This window comes from Scyliorhinus canicula, chromosome 6 (genome assembly GCF_902713615.1).
Source record: "Scyliorhinus canicula chromosome 6, sScyCan1.1, whole genome shotgun sequence".
Lineage (NCBI taxonomy): Eukaryota > Metazoa > Chordata > Chondrichthyes > Carcharhiniformes > Scyliorhinidae > Scyliorhinus > Scyliorhinus canicula.
This window is the reverse complement of record NC_052151.1, coordinates 12,551,581-12,576,709: the sequence shown is the minus strand read 5'-3', so window position 1 is coordinate 12,576,709 and position 25,129 is coordinate 12,551,581. Positions and strand designations below refer to the sequence as shown.

Here is a 25,129-nt window from a genome sequence, read left to right as displayed (position 1 = left end):
TATTATGAAAAGACACAAATGATTCTGAACATCCCGTACTCTATCTATAGTTATCCGCTTGCTTGTTATGTATCTGTAAAAACATCTTTGAAATTTCTTTGATTTTACTTGCTAATCGCACAGAAGGCTGAGCAGCTAGCTTGTAATGCAGAACAATGCCAGCAGTGCGGGTTCAATTCCCGTACCAGCCTCCCCGAACAGGCGCCGGAATGTGACGACTAGGGACTTTTCACAGTAACTTCATTGAAGCCTACTTGTGACAATAAGAGATTATTATTAATAGCTGTTCATTCCCTCTTTTTGCTTTCCTTTCAAATATGCCCTGACATGTTTTATTCTCTAGATTTTCTGCAGTATTGAGCTCTCAGTATCTGTTAAAAGCTTCCGTTTATGTGTTTGTACTTCACTAATGGGTTGTAAGCAACATACTTCCACCATCCCACCCCACAGCCCTCCCACCGTACCGATTTCCTCTCATCTTACCGATTCCCTCCCACCTTACCGATTCCTTTCACGCAGTGCACGACGACATCAATTTCCTGTCCAGGGCGGAGCTGAGCTATCAGGATATCATCATGTACAGGTCGGATGTCAACCTGTCCGAAGAGGTCAGCCTGGTTCCCAATTGGTATCCACTTCATCTGCTTGGAGTAGACTGGAAGGGCAAACAGAAGAATTCAGGACTGTTCAGTAGTATGACACAGGGGCATGTCATTCATTCAAGGGACATTTGACGAATTAAGCCCCCTTTAGATTTTGTATTTAAATACATTAAGAAGCTGCTTCCAAACAGAGCAAACCTTTATGATTAAAATATAGTTCTTCAGGGTCTGAGGAATCTTTCTGTGCTTTAGGGTTTCTTGTACACTTCACTTTAAGCTGAAACTGAAGAGTGTCGATCTCCGTGCCTTCTTCATCCCCTTTATGAATAAATAAAACACCAACACTTATATAGATCCTTATCGCAATAGAACATAGAAAATGCTTCACCTTTGAAGTACAGTGGTTGTCAATAAATAGCAGTCCAGGGCAGCACGGTAGCGCAGTGGTTAGAACTGGGGCTGCAGCACTGAGGTCCCAGGTTCGATCCCGGCTCTGGGTCACTGTCCGTGTGGAGTTTGCACATTCTCCCCGTGTCTGCATGGGTTTCGCCCCCACAACCCAAAGATGTGCAGGCTAGGTGGATTGGCCGTGCAAAATTGACCCTTAATTGGAAAATAAAATAATTGGGTATTCTAAATTTATTTTAAAAAATAAGTAGCAGTCCCACAACAGCAATGAAACAAATATCTAATTGGTATTTGTTCATGGGATGTGGGTGTTGCTGGCTGGGTCAGCATTTATTGCCCAAGGGCATTTGAGAGTCAACCACATTGCTGTGGATCTGGAGTCACAAGTAGGACAGACCAGGTAAGGACGGCAGATTTCCTTTCCTCAAGGTCATTAGTGAACCAGATGAGGTTTTAATAATAATAATAATCTAATAATAATAATCGCTTATTGTCACAAGTAGGCTTCAATTAAGTTACTGTGAAAAGCCCCTAGTCGCCACAGTCCGGTGCCTGTTCTGGGAGGCCGGTACGGGAATTGAACCCGCGTTGCTGGCATTGTTCTGCATTACAACCCAGCTGTTTAGCCCACTATGCTAATCCAGCCCCTGTTTTACCACAATAGACAATGGTTTTAAGATTATCATTAGATTTTTAATTCCATATTTGGGGTTGGGGTGGAGCCGGGAGTGCAGGAGGCGAAAGAGGCCGGTGTTTTGGCCTTTGCGTCCCTAGTAGCCAGGCGGAGGATCTTGTTGCAATGGAAAGATGCGAGACCCCCAAGCGTGGAGACCTGGATCAACGACATGGCGGGATTCATTCAGCTGGAGAGGGTCAAATTCGCCCTGAGGGTGTCGGTACAAGGGTTCTTTAGGAGGTGGCAGCCTTTCCTCGACTTTCTGGCTCAACAATAAGGAACTCGGTCAGCGGCAGCAGCAACCCGGTGGGGGGGGGGGGGGTTTCCTGGGGGGGTATTGTTTATGTTAATTTAATTATTGTTAATGTATTTTGTTGTTTATTGGGTTTGGGGTGGGAGGGGGGGTTTGTTATATGCGTTGTTACGGGTGCCGGGGGGTGTTTATTATTGTTATTATTATTATTGTTCTGTTGCTATACATTTTTCAAAAAATTTCAATAAAAATTATTTATTTTTAAAAAGATTTTTAATTCCAGATTTTTATCGGATTCAAACTTTACCATCTGCCAGGGTGGGATTTCAACTTGGGTCTTTGGATTACAAGTCTAGCGACAACACCACCTCCCCAACATTAGGTGGTCTACACTAGAACACCTCGATGTTCCTTTGAAAAGTGCGATAGAATCTTTAACATTCACTCAAACTACTGGAACATCAGTTAAAGCCCGTTTAACATTTAATATGAGGAATAGCGCTGTAGTAATGCAGCACTCACTCGGTACTGTTTTACAAGCCGAAACGTTTTAAACTATACATGACAAAAATGAAGAATGGGTTTACCATGTACTGTCAGTGACAAAGAAATTAGTCAAAAGTCAGCTGCCCTCTGGTTTAGCCTGTTTGAGAATTGCCAAATAAATATGCTTGATCAGGTATCTGGGAAAAAGGCAAGAACACTCAACTCAAATTTAAAGCAGGTTTAATTTGATTGCCAAAATTTTTGAATTTAATAGCCACATCATTTTCCTTGCCTCCTTTGTGATTCTTAGGGTTATTCTGCAGCCTGTTCTGTTAAAATAGAGTCTGTTTGTGGCAGCACGGTGGCACAGTGGGTTAGCCCTGCTGCCACGAGGCGCCAAGGCACCAGGTTCGATCCTGACTCTGGGTCACTGTCCGTGTGGAGTTTGCACATTCTCCCCGTGTTTGCATGGGTTTCGTCCCACAACCCAAAGATATGCAGGGTAGGTGGATTGGCCACACTAAATTGCCCCTTAATTGGAAAAAATTAATTGGGTACTTTAAATTTTAAAAACAAAAAAAATTAAAAAGATAGAGTCTGTTTGAAGCAGTTGCAATTCCAAAGACAAGCGATGAAAACTACCCCATAAAGGTGAGTACTGTATTTAGGGGGTTTATAGGGGCTGGGCTGTTTTAAAATTTATCTAATGAGAAAAGGTGAATTAATAACCTTGCTGTAAAGGAGTCTTTGGGAAACAGTGACCATAAATTCTGTTTGAAACTGATATAGTTCATTCGGAAAGTAGGGTCTTAAATCTGAAGAAGGAAACTGAAGCTATGAGGGAGGAGTTGTTTATGGTGAATTGTGAAGGGCAGCACAGTGGTTAGCACTGCAGCCTCATAGCGCCAAGGTCCCAGGTTCAATCCCGGCTCTGTGTTACTGTCCGTGTGGAGTTTGCACATTCTCCCCGTGTTTGCACAACCCAAAGATGTGCAGGTTAGGTGGATTGGCCACGCTAAATTGCCCCTTAATTTGGAAAAATGAATTGGATACTCTAAAAAAAATTTTTTAAATGGTGGATTGTGAAAATACACAAAGATTTGATGGTAGACAGGCAATGGCTCTATAAAGAGTTATTGGTCTACAAGAAATATACATTTCTCTAATAGACAAAATCCAACATGAAAGGCTACCTTTATGGCTACCAAAAGATAAAGATTGCATTAGATCAAAGGAAGTGACTCATAAAGTTGCCAGAAAAAGAGGGAAACCTGAGGATTGGGAGCAATTTAGAATCCAGCAAAGGGGGACAATGAAACTGAGAAAGGGAAAAGAGAATATGAATTCAAAGTATCGAGAAACACAAAGGCAGACTGTAAAAATATTTATGGTATGTGAAAAGGAACAGATTAACAAGGACAAATATGGGTCCAAACAGGTAGAAGCGGGAGAGATTAAAATGGAAAATAGGGACATGGCGGAGAAACTAAAGTTAATTTGCATCTATCTTCACAGTGGAAGACACAGATGACCACCCAGAAATACTCAGGAACTAAGGACGTGTGGAAAATAAGGGACTGAACTGAAAGAACTAAACAAAAAGTTAACTGGTTGGAAAATGGATGAATCATGTGGACCTAATGAGCTGCAATGAGTGTTGAAGGAAGTGGCTAGAGATAAAACTAAAAATCTTTATTAGTGTCACAAGTAGGCTAACATTAACACTGCAATTAAGTTACTGTGAAAATCCCCTCGTCGCCACACGCTCTTTTAGAGGATCAATGCCGACCCGATGGGCCAAATGGCTTCCCTCTGCACTGTAGGGATTCTGTGGTAAACGTGCCATGGAGAGAGTAAAATGGAGGTTCACCAGACTAATCCTTCCGATGGCAGGGCTGTCTTGAGAAGATTGAGAAAACTAGGCCTGCATTCTCCAGTTTCAAAGAATGAACAAAATTCTTATTGGGTATCTAGAACCAGTGAGTCTCGAACCAGTCTCAGAATAAGATGCAGGACATTTAAGACTGAGACGAGGAGGAATTTCTTCACTCAATGGTGAATCTTAGAAATTCGCTACCTGCGAGAGTTGTGGAAGCTCAATCATCGAGCATGTTCAAGACCGAAATTGAGAGATTTCTGGAGACTAATAACATGAAGCGACATGGTTGAGATAATGATCAGCCATGGTCTACTTTAATGCTGGACAAGCACAGCAGGTCTGACAGTGTCTGTGGAGAGAGAGAAGAGAGCTACCGTTTCGAGTCTGGGTGACTCTGTCAAAGCTGTAGAGAACTGGAAATAGGGTCAGATTTATATTGTTGTGGGGTGGGGGGATATGGAGCGGGGGGCTGGATAGGGGCCAGCTTGCTTCAGATTCCAGTATCCGCAGTAATTTGCTTTCATCTACTTTAATGTTGAATGACCAGCTCTCATATTCAGTCTACACTGGGGTTTAATAAAGCAGTTTTCTCATGATCTGAGAATGGATAGTTAAGTCTGGAAACTTTATTTAATAAATCAGTTTTGCTGTTTCTGGTTGAAGCTATTGTTGAATGAAGTGCCTATTTGATTTGGAATTGAGCAAAATCACATGATAGCGATGGCTGCTTGGGCACACTAGATATCTGGTTGGTAAAGGTGCACACTGCATTACATTGGGGGAGGGGGGGGGATTACTGGTGTTCCATAAACCATCTCAAATGCTCCTACTGCACGTACCCCCAGGTTTAAAGACTCTGACATATTTCTAGACCCTCTTGCCTCCTGTTCGTCATCAATACAGCTCAGCTTATCCGGAAAGTCGCATTGACGTTCCTTTCCCTTTTACGTTTAAAGTTAAAAACCCAACAATGTCTTGCACTCAAGGGAAGCTGGAGGAATGGGGAGACAGTAATTTAATTTGTCCCCACACTTCCCTCCAATTCCGGACAGTCCTTGCCTCCTGCAATTGAAGATGCACAAAACTGAACCATCAGGAAGACCACAGCACACGTCTGCATAACCAGGTTGTTGTTAGCCCTCTCACCTGTGCTCCTGTACTCAAACAGTCGTGGGTCTGCCTTGATGGGGATGAGCCCCAGTCTGTGTGCCAGAATCTCATCCTGTACAATGGAGGTATTGTTGTAGATAAATGCTTTCTCCACAGCCATAGTTGGGACCTGAGCAACAACTAATGTTAGATTCAATGCAGCAGGTTCAATGTATTAAACACAATAGCAAATTATGTCAAATAGCGACTCAAAAAAATTGATTTAGTAATAGTACTTGGTGACATCTCATCTGGCCAAATATAAGGGTCTATTCAATTCCCAGTTTGCTGAATTACATATCCGTCAGGCTGTGATAGAGACACAGCAATTACCTTCATCTGGGTACCTACTTTGATGGGAAAACAAAATCGGATCATGCACAACAGAGGTGTTCCTGTGAATGAATCACTGGGTTAAGGAGGAGTTGGATTACTGGAGGTGCGAATGTTGGGACGAGGACAGGATTAGTCTTCACTATGATGCCATGGGTATTGAGGTTACCATTTAGCTCAGCACAGCACAGATCGAAGCTGTTGTATAGTTCAGCATTAGACTGAAAGGTGGTAATACCGGTTATGTTTGCCAAATCAAGGGCAGCAGAGTGGCGCAGTGGGTTAGCCCTGCTGCCTCACGGCGCCAAGGTCCCAGGTTCGATCCTGGCTCTAGGTCACTGACCATGTGGAGTTTGCACATTCTCCCCGCGTTTGCGTGGGTTTCACCCCCACTACCTAAAAATGGACAGGCTAGGTGGATTGGCCATGCTAAATTGCCCCTTAATTGGAAAAAATGAATTGGGTACTCTAAATTTTAAAAAATGTTTGCCAAATCAAATTGAACATTTCTACAGTGGCCACATAAAAGGGAGATCAGACCGCAAATATGAAAGGCGAGTACTGCTGCATCACATGATTATCAGAGTCAGACTGAGTTTTATACATCAATTCCATATTTTAAAAATAGTACTTTAGATTTTAAATTTAATATTACCGACAATTGGTTGGTAGTATAGAATTTGAACATTGCTGAAAAGAAAGACATGTTGCCGAACCCTCCACTCATTGGAGTCAGACTTAGCACAAAGAAAGATGCTTGTGGTAATTGGCAGGTCAGTCATGTCGGCCCAGGGCATCACTGGAGTTCACTGAATCCCTACAGTGCAGAAGGCGGCTATTCCTGAAAGACGTGCTGTTAGGTAATTTGGACATTCTGAATTCTCCCTCGGTGTACCCGAACAGGGGCCGGAATGTGGCGACGCGGAGCTTTTCACAGTAACTTCATTGCCATGTTAATGTAAGCCTCCTAGTGACACTAATAAAGATTATTAATTATTACGTTCGCTCACATTTTCCCCGTGTCTGTGTGGATTCTGCCCCCACAACCCAAAGATGTGCAGGTTAGGTGGATTGGCCAAGCTAAATTGCCCCTTAATTGGAAAATAAAATAATTGGGTACTCTAAAATTTATAAAGAAAAAAAATGTTATTATATTAGCAGATGACTGCACGATGTTCAACACCATTCGCAATTCCTCAGATAATGAAGCAGGCCATGTTGAAATCCAGCAAGACGTGGACATTATCCAGGCTTGGGCTGATCAAGCGGCAAATTACATATGCACCAGGCAATCACCATCTCTAACAAGAGAGAATTGAACCATCACCCCATGACATCCAATGGCATTACCATCGCTAAATCCCCACGATTAACATCCTGGGTTACCATGGACCAGGAACTAAAATGGACCAGCCATACAAATACGGTGGCTACAAAAGCAGGTAAAAAGTTGGGAGTTTTGAGGTGAGTAACTCACTTTCTGATCCCCAAAAGCCTGTCCATCATCAACAAGGCCCAAGTCAGGAGTGTAATGGCATACTCTCGGCTACCCTGGGTGAGTGCAGCTTCAACGCCCACCATTCAACATTCACTGCTCCACCACCGATGCACATAGGCAGCAATGTCTACCATCCACAAGATGCACTGCAACAACACTGACCAAGGCTCCTTCAACAGGAGTGGTATGGGTGTACCTACTGCATATGGACTACAGCAGTTCAAGAAGGCAGCTTACCACTACATTTTCAAGGGAAATGGGCAGCAAGTACTGGCCTAGCCAGTGATGCCCACACCCAGTGAAAGAACATAGACATATTTTTAAACTTTGTCTTGCACTGATGAGGACAAACAACCTGTTTTGAGTTTGTCAAACTAAGAGCAAGATTAAAAGCTACAGCTACAGTCTCTTTTCAGCAATACTGTGACTAACTAGTGGCATTGTGGTAAAGGTAGCCTCCATAGTCCCAGATGACCATCGGCTGCTTTCCCCTTTGAAGGGAAGAACTGAGTGGTGGTGATTTAACCTGAAGGTCACCACACCTCAAGTGGGCCTTTATGAATAACATCAGCCGATACAGGTATTGAGCCCACGCTGTTGGCCTCTCTCTGCTTCACGAACGCGCTGTGGTAGTGGTTAGCACTGCTGCCTCACAGCTCCAGGGGCCCGGGTTCAATTCCGACCTTGGGTGACTATCTGTGTGGAGTGTGCACATTCTGGGTTTATGTGGATACCTTTCGAGTGCTCTGGTTTCTTCCCACAGTCCAAAGATGTGCAGGTAAGGTGGACTGGCCACGCTAAATTGTCCCTTTCTGTCCAAAGATGTGCAGGTTAGGTTGCAGAGTTACGGGGATAGGATGTGAAGTGGACTGAGGCATGAGTGCTCTTTTGGAGGGTCAGTGTAGACCCAATGGGCCAAATGGCCTCGTTCTGCACTGTAGGGATTCAATGAATGAAGATGTGCTGCAAGATGAATACCATTACAAATGTAACACAGCATGAAGTTCCATTACCTCAGCAAGCAGGATCCTGCGGAAGGCATTTGCAATCGCAGCGTCAATTCCGACCATATCAAACTCCAGTGTATCTTCCTCCAGCCGAACAATATCAACCCTGAAATTCTGAGAGAGACAAACTTTACAGGGAGGTCACATAATATTTCAGTGCTGCAATCAGTGCCACTCTGTCAGCAGAGATGCTACAAGATTTCAGGACAGTTAACAAGTTGACCATATCTGCACGTTGCAAAAAAGGTTCCTGGAAACTGAAGATAAACAGAACATGAAACATGGAATGAGCAGGGGCTCGCGATCTACTGGACCCTCCCTACTCTGTACAGCTGCTGTAGCTCGACATTGTGGGATAAATCCATCAATACTCTGGGATTTCACACCACATTAATGGCAGGGAGTTGTGAATCATGAAGGAAAGCATCTGGATAGATGTCTGATATAATACACAGCTAAATCTGTACTGCTCTTTGCCTTCATTGAAGAAAGACAAGCAGGCTACATCTTTCTCAACATAATCCCAAAGGCTTGAGAAGAATGGGAGGTGATAACATAGAAATGTAGAAACGCTGGTCAAATTAGATGCTGAGAGGCTGTTTCCCCCGGCTGGAGTCCAGAACTGGACAATCATATCAGGAGAAGCAATATGTCATTTAGGATTGAGATAAGAAGAAGTGTCTTCACTGGGAGATTGTGAATCTTTGATATTGTCTATCCCAGAAAGATATGGAACGTTCAGTCGGTGAGCATTGGTCAGATTTTGGGGTAGTAAGGGATATGGCTGGAAAGTGGAGTTCAACCTTAATGGTAGTAAGTGGTGGAAAGGTGAGGGATTCTTATCCAAGCTGCAATTGCTGCCTACATCCCATTGTTGAAGATGGTGTTGGGAAACCTGTCAGCACCACAATACCACCAGCAAATGGGAGCCCTCCGACATTCCGGGAACAGGCAATCTGGTGAGGTCCCTTACAAGGGAAGCTACCTTACAAGGTGGAGATGGTTGCAGCTTCAAAATCCTAGGTGTACATGTCACCAACAATATGTCGTAGTCCACCCACATTAATGCTACGACCAAGAAAGTACAACGGACCCTATACTTCTTCAGGAAACAAAGGAAATTTGGCATGTATTAATAATCATATCATAGAATATACAGTGCAGGAGGTCATTTGGCCCATCGAGTCTGCACCAGCCCTTGGAAAGAGCCCATACCTCCACCCGTAATCCAGTAACCCCACCTAACCTTTTGGACACAGTAAGAAGTATTACAACACCAGGTTAAAGTCCAAAAAGTTTGTTTGGAGTCATAGCTGTCGGAGCGCAGCTCCTTCATCAGGTGAGTGTTTTGGGCACGAAGGAGTAATTTAGCATGGCCAATTCACCTAACCTGCACATCTTTGGTTGACCATAAAACCATAATAATAATCTTTATTAGAATCACAAGTAGGCTTACATTAACACGGCAGTGCTGTTACTGTGAAAATCTCCTAGTCGCCACTCTCCGGCGCCTGTTCGGGTACACTGAGGGAGAATTCAGAATGTCCAATTCACCCAACAAACACGTCTTTCGGAACTTGTGGGAGGAAACTGGAGCACCCGGAGGAAACCCACGCAGACACGGGAAGAACGTGCAGACTCCACACAGACAGTGACCCAAGCCAGGAATCGAACCTGGGACCCTGGAACTGTGAAGTAACAGTGCTAACCACTGTGCCACCACGGTACCCATTCAGCACTTCCACATAGACTCTTACCAACTTTTACAGATACATCATAGAAAGCATCCTATCTGGCTGCATCACAGCCTGGTATGGTAACTGCACGGCCCAAAACCGCAAGAAATGAGAGAGTTGTGATCATAGCCCAGTCCATCACACGAACCTGCCTCCCGTCCACTGACTGTCTGCATCTACCGCTGACACCCGGGTTATTCTGTCTTCCATTGGGCAAGTGATACAGAAGTCTGAGAACACGCACTAACAGGTTCAGAAACAGCTTCTTCCCCACTGTTACCAGACTCCTAAATGACCCTCTTGTGAACTGAACTGATCTCTCCATGCATCTTCTCTACTGATTAGTACTACGCTCTGTATGCTTCACCCGATGCCTGCGTCTATGTACTTGTATTTGTATTTATGTATGTCCTATGTTTTTTTTTCATGTATGAAACAATCTGTCTGGACTGCATGCAGAACAATACTTTTCAAGATTAATAAGATGGGTGATAATGTTACAATCTTGTTACACTCCACTTTGGAAATAAGTTGTGATCCCCTCATCTACTCAATATAGATCTTGGGAGTTCGATACACATGCTGGATGAATTCCAACATTTGGCCTGGTGCTCCTAGTTTCCAGCTTGATGAAAATTTAATAGGTTGAATGCAATTAAATGGAGCTCGAGAGGCTTATGTTGACCATTGTTTTATTATTTGCTTATGGGATGTGGCCATTGCTGACTAGGCCCCCATTTATTGCTCACCCCTAATCACCCTCGAGTGTAAGCACATGTGAATTAGGTGCAGGAGTAGCCACTTGGCCCCTCAAATCTGCTCTAGCATTATAAGATCTTGGCTGACCGGACTGAAACCTCGAAACCAATGGAGAAAGTGGAAGAGAGTTGCCTTCTTGAAATGCTGCAGTCCATGTTTCGTAAGAACGCCCACTGTGCTATTAGGAAAGCAGTTCCAGGAAGGAACGATGATGTAGTTTCATGTCAGGATGGTGCATGACTTGGAGGAGAACTTGCAAGCGGTGGTGCTCCCATGCATCTGTTGCACTTGTACAAGTTTCTAAATGGTAGAAGTCAGGATCTTTGAAGGTGCTGTAGAAGGAACCTTAGTGAGTTGTTGCAGTGCATAGATAATAATAATAATCTTTATTGTCACAAGTAGGCTTACATCAATGAAGTATCATTGATCAGTATCAATTGCTGCAATGAAGTTACTGTGAAAAGCCCCTTGTCGCCTCATTCCGGCCCCTGTTCGGGTACACTGGGGGAAGAATTCAGAATGTCCAAATATGGTGAGTTGCTTTTCACAGAATTCCCTATCCCTGACCTGCTCTTGTAGCCACAGTATTCATATGGCTGGTCTAGTTCAGTTTTGGTTAATGGTAAACCCAAGTTTACTATTGGGGAATTCAGTGATGGTCATGCCATCAAATGTTAAGAGATATGATTAGATACTCTCTTGTTGAAGATGGTCATTGTCTAGTACTTTTTTTTTAAAATTTTTAATTGAAAAATTTTGAATTTATACAACAACGAACCATAATAAAATACCAAAAATAACAATAATAATAGCAATCATAAACATTCGCCCCCCAACTCCATGAACAACACAGCATATTCACTCCAACGCAAATTAACACAATATTAAGTTACATAATAGAAACTACCCCCCTCCCCCGGTTGCTGCTGCTATTGACCAGGATACCTATCTTTGAGCCAGGAAGTCCAGAAAAGGCTGCCACCGTTTATAGAACCCTTGTACTGATCCTCTCAGGGCAAATTTGACCCTTTCCAATTTTATAAATCCCGCCATGTCATTGACCCAGGTCTCCACACTTGGGGGCCTCGCATCCTTCCACTGCATCAAGATCCTTCGCCAGGCTACTAGGGACGCAAATGCCAGAACACCGGCCTCTTTCGCCTCCTGCACTCCCGGCTCCACCGCAACTCCAAAAATCGCGAGTCTCCAACCTGGTTTGACCCTGGATCCAACCACCCTCGACACCATCCCCGCCACCCCCTTCCAGAATTCTTCCAGTGCTGGGCATGCCCAGAACATATGGGCGTGGTTCGCTGGACTCCCCGAACACCTGGTGCACCTGTCCTCACCCCCAAAGAACCTACTCATCCTAGTCCCGGACATGTGGGCCCGGTGCAGCACCTTAAACTGGATGAGACTAAGCCTCGCACATGAGGAGGAAGAGTTGACTCTCTCCAAGGCATCCGCCCAAGTCCCGTCCTCTATCTGCTCCCCGAGTTCCTCCTCCCATTTAGCCTTCAGCTCCTCCACTGACGACTCCTCCACCTCCTGCATTACCTTATAGATGTCAGACACCTTCCCCTCTCCGACCCACACCCCCGAAAGCACTCTGTCCATCGTCCCCTGCGAGGGCAGCAAAGGGAATCCCTCTACCTGTCGCCTAGCAAACGCCTTTACCTGCAGGTATCTGAACATGTTCTCTTGGGGAAGGCCAAATTTATCTTCCAGTTCCCCCAGGCCCGCAAACCTCCCGCCAATAAACAGGTCCCTCAATTTGCAGATGCCCACCCTTTGCCACCCCCTAAATCCCCCATCCCTGTTCCCTGGAATGAACCGATGATTGCCACCCAATGGAGCCTCCATCGAGCCCCCTGTTTCCCCCCTATGCCGTCTCCACTGTCCCCAGATTCTTAGGGTCGCCGCCACCACCGGGCTCGTGGTAAACCTCTTAGGGGAGAGCGGCAACGGCGCCGTTACCATGGCACCCAGGCTCGTACCTCTACATGACGCCATCTCCATTCTTCCCCCCCCCCAATCACCCATTTACGCACCATTGACACATTGGCCGCCCAATAGTACCCCAAAAGGTTGGGCAGCGCCAGCCCGCCTCTATCCCTCCCTCACTCCAGGAAAACCCTCCTCACTCTCGGAGTCCCATGTGCCCACACAAAGCTCAAGATACTGCTAGTCACTCTCCTAAAGAAGGCCCTGGGGATAAAGATGGGCAGGCACTGAAAGAGGAACAAGAACCTTGGAAGCACCGTCATTTTGACGGACTGCACCCTCCCCGCCAAAGACAATGGCAGCATGTCCCACCTCCTGAACTCCTCCTCCATCTGATCTACAAGTCTAGTGAAATTATGTTTGTGAAGAGTCCCCCAGTCCCTGGCCACCTGCACCCCCAGGTACCTAAAGCTCTCCCCTTGCCCGCCTAAGCGGGAGCCTACCAATTCCCTCCTCCTGGTCTCCAGGGTGCACCACAAACACCTCGCTCTTGCCTAAATTTAGTTTATAACCTGAAAAGGTCCCAAACTCAGCTAGCAGCTCCATCACCCCCGGCATCCCTCCCACCGGGTCCGCCACATACAGTAACAGGTCATCGGCATACAACGACACCCTATGTTCCTCCCCACCTCGCACCAAACCTCTCCACCTCTCTGAATCCCTCAACGCCATCGCCAACGGCTCGATTGCCAGTGCGAACAACAAGGGGGACAGGGGGCAACCCTGCCTGGTCCCTCGGTAAAGCCGGAAGTACTCCAACTTCCTCCCATTCGTGGCCACGCACACCATCGGGGCCTCATATAGCAGCCTCACCCATCTAATAAACCCTTCACCAAATCCAAACCTCCCCGACACCTCCCATAGGTACCCCCACTCCACTCTATCGAAGGCCTTCTCCGCATCCAGCGCCACCACTATCTCTGCCTCCCCCTCAATCGCCAACATCATGATGACATTCAACAATCTCCGCACATTCGTGTTCAACTGCCTTCCCTTCACAAAACCCTGTCTGGTCCTCGTGCACGACCCCTGGCACACAGTCCTCTATCCTGGTGGCCAGGATTTTTGCCAGCACCTTGGCATCTACGTTGAGGAGAGATATGGGCCTGTATGAACCACACTGCTGGGGGTCCTTGTCCCTCTTTAGAATTAACGAGATCAGCACCCGTGACATCATCGGGGGCAAAGTCCCCCCCTTCCCCCGCTTCATTAAGTGTCCGCACCAGCAAGGGGCCCACTAGGTCCACAAACATTTTATAAAATTCCACCGGGAACCCATCCGGCCCTGGTGCCTTCCCTGACTGCATCTGCCCGATCCCCTTAACTAGCTCCTCCAGCTCAATCGGCGCACCCAACCCCTCCACCTGCTCCTCCTGTACCTTCGGGAAAGAAAGCCCGTCGAGGAACCTCTCCATTCCCCTCCTCTCCCCCGTTGGCTCCGACCGGTACAGTTCCCCGTAAAAGTCCTTCAAGACCGCATTCACCTCTACCCCCTTCCGCACCACATTCCCACTCTTGTCTCTCACTCCAGCAATTTCCTTAGCCGCATCCCGCTTGCGGAGCTGATGAGCCAGCATCCTACTCGCCTTTTCACCATGTTCGTACACTGCCCCTTGTGCCTTCCTCCACTGTGCCTCCGCCTTTCTAGTGGTCAGCAAATCAAATTTAGCCTGCAGGCTGCGCCTCTCCCCCAACAGTCCCTCCTCTGGTGCCTCTGCGTACCTCCTGTCTACCTCCAGCATCTTCCCCACCAGTCTATCCCTCTCACTCCTCTCGCTCCTCTCCCTGTGTGCCCGGATGGATATCAGCTCCCCACGAATCACTGCCTTCAGGGCTTCCCAGACCACCCCCACCCGGACCTCCCCCGTATCATTCACCTCGAGGTACCCCTCAATACTTGCCCGGACCCTCCTACACACCTCCTCCTCCGCCAACAACCCCACATCCAACCGCCACAACGGGCGCTGGTCCCGCACCTCCCCCATCTCCAACTCTATCCAATGCGGAGCGTGGTCGGAGATTGCAATGGCCGAATACTCGGCCTCCTCCACTCTCGGAATCAGTCCTCGACTCACCACGAAGAAGTCTATCCGAGAGTAGACCCTATGTACGTGGGAGAAGAAAGAGTACTCGCGTGCCCTCGGCCTCACAAACCTCCATGGATCCACTCCCCCCATCTGATCCATAAACCCTCTCAGTACCTTGGCCGCCGCCGGCCTCCTACCCGTCCTAGAGCTGGACAGATCCAGTGAAGGATCCAACACCGTGTTGAAGTCCCCCCCCCCATGATCAGACCTCCCGCCTCCAGATCCGGGACCCGTCCCAACATACGCCTCATAAAGCCTGCATCGTCCCAATTTGGGGCATACACGCTAGCAAGTACCACCTTCTCTCCTTGTAGCCTGCCCCTAACCATAACATACCTACCCCCCTTATCCACCACCACCTCCGATGCCTCAAACGACACATTTTTCCCTACCAGAATCGCCACTCCCCGGTCCTTCACATCCAACCCCGAGTGGAAAACCTGTCCCACCCATCCCTTCCTCAGACGGACCTGGTCCGCCACCTTCAGGTGGGTCTCCTGAAGCATTGCCACATCTGCCTTTAGCCCCCTCAGGTGAGCAAGTACCCTCGACCGCTTCACCGGCCCATTCAATCCTCTCGCATTCCAGGTGACCAACCGGATCAGAGGGCGTCCCGCCCCCCTCCCCCGTCGACTAGCCATAGCCCATCGACTGCCTGCCCCAGGCCAGCACCCCCTGCCCGACCCCGTCCCCACAGCGACAACACCTCACCACTGTCGCCCCCGGCCCCCACCAGCTCCTTCCTTTTTAAAAACAATAAATAAATTTAGAGTACCCAATTCATTTTTCCCAATTAAGGGGCAATTTAGCATGTTCAATCCATCTACCTTGCACATCTTTGGGTTGTGGGGGCGAAACCCACGCAAACGCGGGGAGGATGTGCAAACTCCACACAGACAGTGACCCAGAGCCGGGATCGAACCTGGGACCTCAGCGCTATGAGACTGCAGTGCAAACCACTGCGCCACCGTGCTGCCCACCAGCTCCTTCCTGACCCTACCAGCAGAAACCCGGTATTCCCCTTTCCCCCCCTCCCTTCCCCCCCAGGCTAGGAACCCTCCCAGCCGCGAACGGTCCTCCATTGTACTTCCGTGGGTCAGCTAACATCTGCTGACCTCGGAAACTCCCGCCAATAACCCGACCCCTCCCAAAGTGGGATCATCCCCCAATCTATCCCTCCTCCAGGCACCGCTCCAGCGTGGGGAAGAACCAGTTAAGGCCCCGCCTGCCCCCGTCATCGTCTCCACCCCCCTGCCCCGCAGCGCGGGAAACCAGAGGAAAGCCCGCGCTTTCGCCCTGCCCCACCACACCCTTCTGACGCAGCTCCCAAATATCAGCCCCACTCCATACCCCCACTCCGACATAGAATACAACATACCCCCCCGACCCTCCCCGCAAGATACACAGCCCAAACAATGCCCCACCGCAAAAAAGACATAACAGAACAACGCCCCCATAAATAACCATATCAAAATTGCAAAGGTACAGAAAAAGAAAAATAGAACACAGCAACAGCAGAATCCAGCAATAAGGTATTACAACTGACCCCGCAACCCCCAACCCCTAGTTCAAGTCCAGTTTCTCCGTCCGTTGTCTAGTACTTGTGTAGATGATATATAACTTTTTTTTAAATTTAGAGTACCCAATAATTTTTTTTTCCAAATTAAGGGACAATTTAGCGTGGCCAATCCACCTAACTTGCACATCTTTGGGTTGTAGGGGTGAAAGCCACGCAGACACAGGGAGAATGTGCAAACTCCACACTGACAGTGACCCAGGTGGATGATATATAACTTGCCATTTATCAGCCCAAGCCTGAACCTTGTCCAGGTCTTATTGTGTTTGGAGTATCTGAAGAGTTGAATGGTGCTTAACATTGTGCAGCCATATACCAACATCCCCAGTTATGACCTTATGATGGAAGGGAAGTCATTGATGAAGGAGCTGAAGATGGTTGGGCCTCGGACACTACCCTGAGGAACTCCTGCAGTGATGTCCTGGAGCGGAGATGATTGACGTCTAACTACCACAACCATCTTCCTCTGTGTCAGGTATGACTCCAACCAGTGGTGGGTTTCCTAATCTTCCAGAAATTCTCGGGTCTTCCATTTACTATTCAACATAGATAATGAACACAAGAACTAGGAGCAGGAGTAGGCAATTCAACCCCTCGAGCTTGATTCAATATGATCATGTCTAACCTTCTCCCGGCCTCAACTCCACCATCTTGCCCATTCTCCATAATCTATCAACCCATTACTAATTAAAAATCTGTCTATCTGCTCCTTAAATTTACTTAAAATCTTATCATCCACTGTACTCTGGGGTTGTGAATTCGAGCCATGACCCTTTGAGAGAAGTCATTTCTCATCTTGGTTTTAAATCTGCTACCCCTTATCCTAAAACTGTGTCCTCTCGTTCTAGATTTCCACACAAGAGGAAACATCCGCTATGCGTCTACTTAATTAATGCCTTTTTTCATATACCTCAATTAGATCTGTCATTTTTCTAAACTCGAGAGACTATAAGCCTAAACTATGCAAACTCTCTTCATGAGACAACCCTTCATCTCTGTAATCCATCCAGTGAATCTCGTCTGAACAGCCGCTAATGTAACTGCATCAAATAAGGGGACCAAATAAGGGCAGCAGGGTAGCATGGTGGTTAGCATAAATGCTTCACAGCTCCAGGGTCCCAGGTTCGATTCCCGGCTGGGTCACTGTCTGCACGTCCTCCCCGTGTGTGCGTGGGTTTCCTCCGGGTGCTCCGGTTTCCTCCCACAGTCCAAAGATGTGCGGGTTAGGTGGATTGGCCATGCTAAATTGCCCGTAGTGTCCTAATAAAAGTAAGGTTAGGGGGGGGGGGTTGTTGGGTTACGGGTATAGGGTGGATACGTGGGTTGAGTAGGGTGATCATGGCTCGGCACAACATTGAGGGCCGAAGGGCCTGTTCTGTGCTGTACTGTTCTATATGTTCTAAAACTGCACAGTACTCCAGGTGCAGTCTCACCAGTGCTGTATACAGTTACAGCAACACTTCCCGATTTTTATACTCAAAACCTTCAACTATAAAGGCCAAAATTTGCCTTCTTCATTACTTGCTGTACCTGCATACTAGTTTTCTGAGATTCATGCATGGGACATCCAGATCCTTCTAGTAAAGTAATCTTTATTGTCATAGGCTGACATTAACACTGCAATGAAGTTACTGTGAAAAGTACTTCTGCACCAAAGCACTCTGAAGTTTCACTTCTTTCAGGTAATAAGTTGCTATTCCATTTTTCCAAGCAAAATGGATAACATCACACTCATCCACATTAATCTCAATCTACCACATTTTGACTCAATCACCTAACCTATTTATAGCCATTCGTAAATTTATTTCTGCATTGCAATTGCTATCCCACTTATTTTTTTTTAAATTTAGAGGACCCAATTCATTTTTCCCAATTAAGGGGCAATTTAGCGTGGCCAATCCACCTACCCTGCACATCTTTGGGTTGTGGGGGTGAAACCCACGCAGACACGGGGAGAATGTGCAAACTCCACACGGACAGTGACCCAGAGCCGGGATCGAACCTGGGACCTCGGCACCGTGAGGCTGCAGGGCTAACCCACTGTGCCACCTTGCTGCTCCTATCCCACTTATTTTAGTGTAATCTACAAATTTGGCTATAGTACCTTGTATGGGATCGAATCCCACCGTGGTACATGGTAAAATTTGAATTCAATAAAAATCTGGAATTAAAAGTCGAATGATACATTGTTTTTAAAAAAATAAATCTAGAGTATCTAGCTACTTTTCTCCAATTAAGGGGCAGTTTAGCGTGGCCAATCCACCTACCTGGCATATCTCTGGGTTGTGGGGGTGAAACCCACGCAGACACGGAGAGAATGTGCAAACTCCACACGGACAGTGACCCGGGACCGGGATCGAACCCGGGACCTCGGTGCCGTGAGACAGCAGTGCTAACCACTGCGCCACCTTGCCGCCCCCGAAACCATTGTCGTAAAAACCCATCTGGTTCACTAGTGTCCTTTAAGGGAGGAAATCTGCCATCCTCACCTGCTCTGGCCTTTATTTGACTCCAGATCCACAGCAATGTGATTGACTCTGAAATGCTCTCAGGGATGGGCATAAATGCTGACCCAGCCAGCGATACCCACATCCCAAGAACAAAGAAAATAAAAAATCAATTCATCCCAACTAAACCATGTTCCAGAGAGGAGGGAACATTGGAAGAGTGGAGGGAGGGGAGGAAGAGAACATCCATGGCTGAGCAAGAAAGTGAAAGATAACAAAGACAGAAACGACGGCATTCCATTTTGCAAAGGCCAGTGGCAAGCTGGAAGACTCGGAAACTTTAAAAATCAGCAACGGGTTACTGAAAAAGTAATAAAGCAAAGGGCAAAGGTAAACTATGGGAGAAAACTAGCACAAATTATATAAAGAATGGCAAAGATATCTATCTCCTTAAATACCTCCTTAAACTGCCACTGCTCGGCTGTCCTACCTTTTAATCTTCCTGCCCACTCCACAAAGGCCAAATCGGCCCACGTGCCAATTCAATTACTTTTAGTTAACTCCAGAACACTCAAACTGAATTTGAATTTTAAAAAAAATAAATTTAGTGTACCCAATTCATTCTTTCCAATTAAGTTGCAATTTAGAGTGGCCAATCCACCTACCCTACACATCTTTGGGTTGTGGGGGCGAAACCCACGCAAAACACGGGGAGAATGTGCAAACTCCACACGGACAGTGACCCAGAGCCGGGATCGAACCTGGGACCTCAGCGCCGTAGGCAGCAGGGCTAACCCACTGCGCCACCATGCTGCCCCTGAATTTGAAATTCTATCATGCTATGATCATTCTTCCCTAGAGGATCCTTAACTATGAGGTCATTAATTCATCCCTCCTCATTACACAACACCAAAGGGCAGCAGGGTAGCACAGTGTTTAGCACAATTGCTTCACAGCTCCAGGATCCCAGGTTCGATTACCGGCTTGGGTCACCGTCTGTGCGGAGTCTGCACATTCTCCCCGTGTCTGCGTGGGTTTCCTCCGGGTGCTCCGGTTTCCTCTCACAGGCCAAAGATGCGCAGGATAGGTGGATTGGCCATGATAAATTGCCCTTTGTGTCCAAAAGGTTAGTTGGGGTTACTGAGTTACGGGATTAGGGTGGAGGCATGGCCTTACGTAGGGTGTTCTTTCCAAGGGCTGGTGCAGACCCGATGGGCCAAATGGCCTCCTTCTGCACTGTAAATTCGATGATTCTATGAAATCCAGAGTAATGTGCTGCCTGGTTGGTTCCACAACATTTTGCTCCAAGAACTAATGTCTAACACATTGAATGAACTCTCCCTCGAGGGTACCTATGCCAATTTGATTAATCCAGCCTATATGCATATTAAAATCATCTATGATTTTTGCTGTACCTTTCTTACAAGCCTCCAATATTTCCTGGTTTATACTGTACCCCACTGTGTAACTACTGTTTGGGGGTTACTCCCATCAGGGGCTTCGCCCTTTCTATTTATAATTTCTTGTAAGGATTGGGTAATTTAGCATGGCCAATCCGTCTATCCTGGAGGTTGAGAAAAACAGAAAAAACTGGACGATCTCAGCAGGTCTGACAGCATCGTGGAGAGAGAAGGGAGCTAATGTTTTGAGTCCAGATGACTTTTTATACATCTTTGGACAGTGGGAGGAAACCGGAGCACCCGGAGGAAACCCACGCAGACACGGGGATAACGTGCAGACTCCGCACAGAATGACTTAAGCCGGGAATCAAACCTGGGGGCCCTGGCACTGAGGCAGCGGTGCTAACCACTGAGCCACCCCGAAGGACATTTACAATGGACATGTGTGGTTCTCCAGGCAGGAGTGTTGAGTGGGATATGGCTGAGCTGCTCCTGCCTCACTCCATGTTTTACCTCCTCAAACCGCTGCTGCTTCCATGTGTCGTCGTAGCCGGGATAATTTCCTGGGAAATCAGTGGTGTGCACCTGGAACAGAAAAAAATGAAATGAAAAAAATGAAAAGAAAATCTCTTATTGTCACGAGTAGGCTTCAAATGAAGTTACTGTGAAAAGCCCCTAGTCGCCACATTCCGGCGCCTGTCCGGGGAGGCTAGTACGGGAATCGAACCGTGCTGCTGGCCTGCCTTGGTCTGCTTTCAAAGCCAGCGATTTAGGCCTGTGCTAAAATCCAGTGTGAGCAAAATAACTCTGAGTGAGGTAACTGTGAGTGAGTGAGTGAGGTAACTGAGTGGATGAGGTAACTGTGAGTGAGTTAACTCTGAGTGGGTGAGGTAGCTCTGAGTGAAGTAGCTCTGAGTGAGTGAGTGAGGTAACTGAGTGGGTGAGGTAACTCTGAGTGAGGTAACTGTGAATGACGTAACTCTGAGTGAGGTAACCGAGTGAGATAGGTAACTCTGAGAGGGTGAGGTAACTCTGAGTGGGTGAGTTAACTCCGAGTGAGTTAGGGGCAGCACCGTGGCACAGTGGTTAGCATTGCTGCCTACGGCGCTGAGGACCCGGGTTTGAATCCCGACCCTGGGTCACTATCCGTGTGGAGTTTGCACGTTCTTCCCGTATCTGCGTGGGTCTCACCCCCACAACCCAAAGATGTGCAGGTTAGGTGGATTGGCCACGCTAAATTGCCCCTTAATTGGAAAAAATAATTGGCTACTCTAAGTTTTAAAAAAAACTGAGTGAGTGAGATAACTGAATGGGCGAGGTAACTCTGAGTGAGTGAGGTGACTCTGAGTGAGGTGACTCTGAGTGAGTGACGTGACTCTGAGTGAGTGAGGTGTCAGTGAGTAAGTGGGGTGACTCTGAGTGAGTGAGGTGGTTCTGAGTGAGTGAGGTGACTCTGAGTGAGTGAGGTGACTCTGAGTGAGTGAGGTGACTGAGTGAGTGAGGTGGTTCTGAGTGAGGTGACTCTGAGTGAGTGAGGTGACTCTGAGTGAGTGGGGGTACTCTGAGTGAGTGAGGTGACTCTGAGTGAGGTGACCCTGAGTGAGTGAGTTGACCCTGAGTGAGTGAGGTGGTTCTGAGTGAGTGAGGTGGTTCTGAGTGAGTGAGGTGGTTCTGAGTGAGGTAGCTAAGTGAGTGAGTGAGTGAGGTAACTCTGAGGGAGGAGGGCAGCACGGTGGTGCAGTGGTTGGCATTGCTGCCTCACGGCGCTGAGGTCCCAGGTTCGATCCCGGCTCTGGGTCACTGTCCGTGTGGAGTTTGCACATTCTCCCCGTGTTTGCGTGGGTTTCCCCCCCACAACCCAAAAGATGGGCAGGCTATGTGGATTGGCCATGCTAAACTGCCGCTTAATTGGAAAATAAAATTGGATATTCTAAAAAATGTTTTAAATTCGGAGGGAGTGAAGGTGACTGTGAGTGAGGTGGCTCTGAGTGAGTGAGGTGGCCCTGAGTGAGGTGAGGTGACCCTGAGTGAGGTGAGGTGGCCGTGACTGAGGTGAGGTGGCTGTGAGTGAGGTGACTCTGAGTGAGGTGACCCTGAGTGAGTGAGGTGGCCCTGAGTGAGGTGAGGTGGCCCTGAGTGAGGTGAGGTGGCTCTGAGTGAGGTGAGGTGGCTCTGAGTGAGGTGAGGTGGCTCTGAGTGAGGTGAGGTGGCTCTGAGTGAGGTGAGGTGGCCCTGAGTGAGGTGAGGTGACCCTGAGTGAGGTGAGGTGACCCGGAGTGGGGTGACTCGGAGTGGGGTGACTCGGAGTGGGGTGACTCGGAGTGGGGTGACTCGGAGTGGGGTGACTCGGAGTGGGGTGACTCGGAGTGGGGTGACTCGGAGTGGGGTGACTCGGAGTGGGGTGACTCGGAGTGGGGTGACTCGGAGTGGGGTGACTCGGAGTGGGGTGACTCAGAGTGGGGTGACTCAGAGTGGGGTGACTCAGAGTGGGGTGACTCAGAGTGGGGTGACTCAGAGTGGGGTGGCCCTGAGTGGGGTGGCCCTGAGTGGGGTGACCCTGAGTGGGGTGACCCTGAGTGGGGTGACTCTGAGTGGGGTGACTCTGAGTGAGTGAGGTGACTCTGAGTGAGTGAGGTGGTTCTGAGTGAGTGAGGTGGTTCTGAGTGAGTGAGGTGGCTCTGACTGAGGTGACCCTGAGTGAGTGAGGTGACCCTGAGTGAGTGAGGTGACCATGCGTGAGTGAGGTGACTCTGAGTGAGTGAGGTGGTTCTGAGTGAGTGAGGTGACCCTGAGTGAGTGAGGTGACCCTGAGTGAGTGAGGTGACCCTGAGTGAGTGAGGTGACCCTGAGTGAGTGGGGTGACCCTGAGTGAGTGAGGTGACCCTGAGTGAGTGAGGTGACCCTGAGTGAGTGAGGTGACCCTGAGTGAGTGAGGCGACTCTGAGTGAGGTGACTCTGAGTGAGTGAGGTGAGACTGAGTGAGTGAGGTGAGACTGAGTGAGTGAGGTGACCCTGCGTGAGTGAGGTGACCCTGAGTGAGTGAGGTGACCCTGAGTGAGGTGACTCTGAGTGAGTGAGGTGACTCTGAGTGAGTGAGGTGTCAGTGAGTGAGTGGGGTGACTCTGAGTGAGTGAGGTGGTTCTGAGTGAGTGAGGTGACTCTGAGTGAGTGAGGTGACTCTGAGTGAGTGAGGTGGTTCTGAGTGAGGTGGTTCTGAGTGAGGTGACTCTGAGTGAGTGAGGTTACTCTGAGTGAGTGGGGGGACTCTGAGTGAGTGAGGTGACTCTGAGTGAGCGAGGTGACCCTGAGTGAGCGAGGTGACTCTGAGTGAGCGAGGTGACTCTGAGTGAGCGGGGTGTCAGTGAGTGAGTGGGGTGACTCTGAGTGAGTGAGGTGGTTCTGAGTGAGTGAGGTGACTCTGAGTGAGTGAGGTGACTCTGAGTGAGTGAGGTGACTCTGAGTGAGTGAGGTGGTTCTGAGTGAGGTGACTGAGTGAGTGGGGGGACTCTGAGTGAGTGGGGGGACTCTGAGTGAGTGGGGGGACTCTGAGTGAGTGGGGGGACTCTGAGTGAGTGGGGGGACTCTGAGTGAGTGGGGTGACTCTGAGTGAGTGGGGTGTCATGAGTGAGTGGGGTGACTCTGAGTGAGTGAGGTGACCATGCGTGAGTGAGGTGACTCTGAGTGAGTGAGGTGGTTCTGAGTGAGTGAGGTGACTCTGAGTGAGTGAGGTGACTGAGTGAGTGAGGTGACTCTGAGTGAGTGAGGTGACTCTGAGTGAGTGAGGTGTCAGTGAGTGAGTGGGGTGACTCTGAGTGAGTGAGGTGGTTCTGAGTGAGTGAGGTGACTCTGAGTGAGTGAGGTGACTCTGAGTGAGTGAGGTGTCAGTGAGTGAGTGGGGTGACTCTGAGTGAGTGAGGTGGTTCTGAGTGAGTGAGGTGACTGAGTGAGTGAGGTGACTGAGTGAGTGAGGTGGTTCTGAGTGAGGTGACTCTGAGTGAGTGAGGTGACTCTGAGTGAGTGGGGGGGCTCTGAGTGAGTGGGGGGACTCTGAGTGAGTGGGGGGACCCTGAGTGAGTGAGGTGGCTCTGAGTGAGTGAGGTGGCTCTGAGTGAGTGAGGTGGCTCTGAGTGAGTGAGGTGACTCTGAGTGAGTGAGGTGGCTCTGAGTGAGTGAGGTGGCTCTGAGTGAGTGAGGTGGCTCTGTGAGTGAGGTGGCTGAGTGAGTGAGGTGGTTCTGAGTGAGGTGACCCTGAGTGATGTGACCCTGAGTGATGTGGCTCTGAGTGAGTGAGGTGACTCTGAGTGAGTGAGGTGACTGATTGAGTGAGGTGGCTCTGAGTGAGATGACTCTGAGTGAGTGAGGTGGCTCTGAGTGAGTGAGGTGGCTCTGAGTGAGTGAAGTGACTCTGAGTGAGTGAGGTGACTCTGAGTGAGTGAGGTGACCCTGAGTGAGTGAGGTGGTTCTGAGTGAGGTGACCCTGAGTGAGTGAGGTGGTTCTGAGTCTGTGAGTGAGGTGGCTCTGAGTGAGTGAGGTGACTCTGAGTGAGTGAGGTGACTCTGAGTGAGTGAGGTGGCTCTGAGTGAGGTGACCCTGAGTGAGTGAGGGGACTCTGAGTGAGTGAGGTGGTTCTGAGTGAGGTGACCCTGAGTGACGTGGCTCTGAGTGACGTTGATGAACTGACCCCGCGTGCCCACACTCACGTTCTGGATGCCGAACTCTCTGAGCACCACCCGCTCGCGGATCACCTCCACTCGCTCTCGCGCTGCCGCCATGACACCCGCTGACCTTTCACCCGGACGCACTCTCCGCTCTTCGTGGCCGCCGCAGC

The 25,129-nt window shown here is 48.5% G+C and overlaps 1 protein-coding gene across 1 annotated transcript in view; it reads right to left on the bottom strand.

The window, feature by feature from the left end:
- The window catches only part of polr1c (RNA polymerase I and III subunit C), a 35,336-nt gene extending 10,219 nt beyond the window's left edge, over positions 1-25,117 (bottom strand). Inside the window, exons 1-6 of the mRNA XM_038798957.1 lie at positions 25,002-25,117; positions 20,814-20,885; positions 8,298-8,405; positions 5,451-5,583; positions 801-920; positions 503-655 (exon numbers count right to left, since the gene is read on the bottom strand). Coding sequence (XP_038654885.1) covers positions 503-655; positions 801-920; positions 5,451-5,583; positions 8,298-8,405; positions 20,814-20,885; positions 25,002-25,073 — 658 coding nt within the window. The 5' untranslated portion in view covers positions 25,074-25,117. The remainder of the gene's footprint in view (positions 1-502; positions 656-800; positions 921-5,450; positions 5,584-8,297; positions 8,406-20,813; positions 20,886-25,001) is intronic.
- Positions 25,118-25,129: the final 12 nt, after the last annotated feature.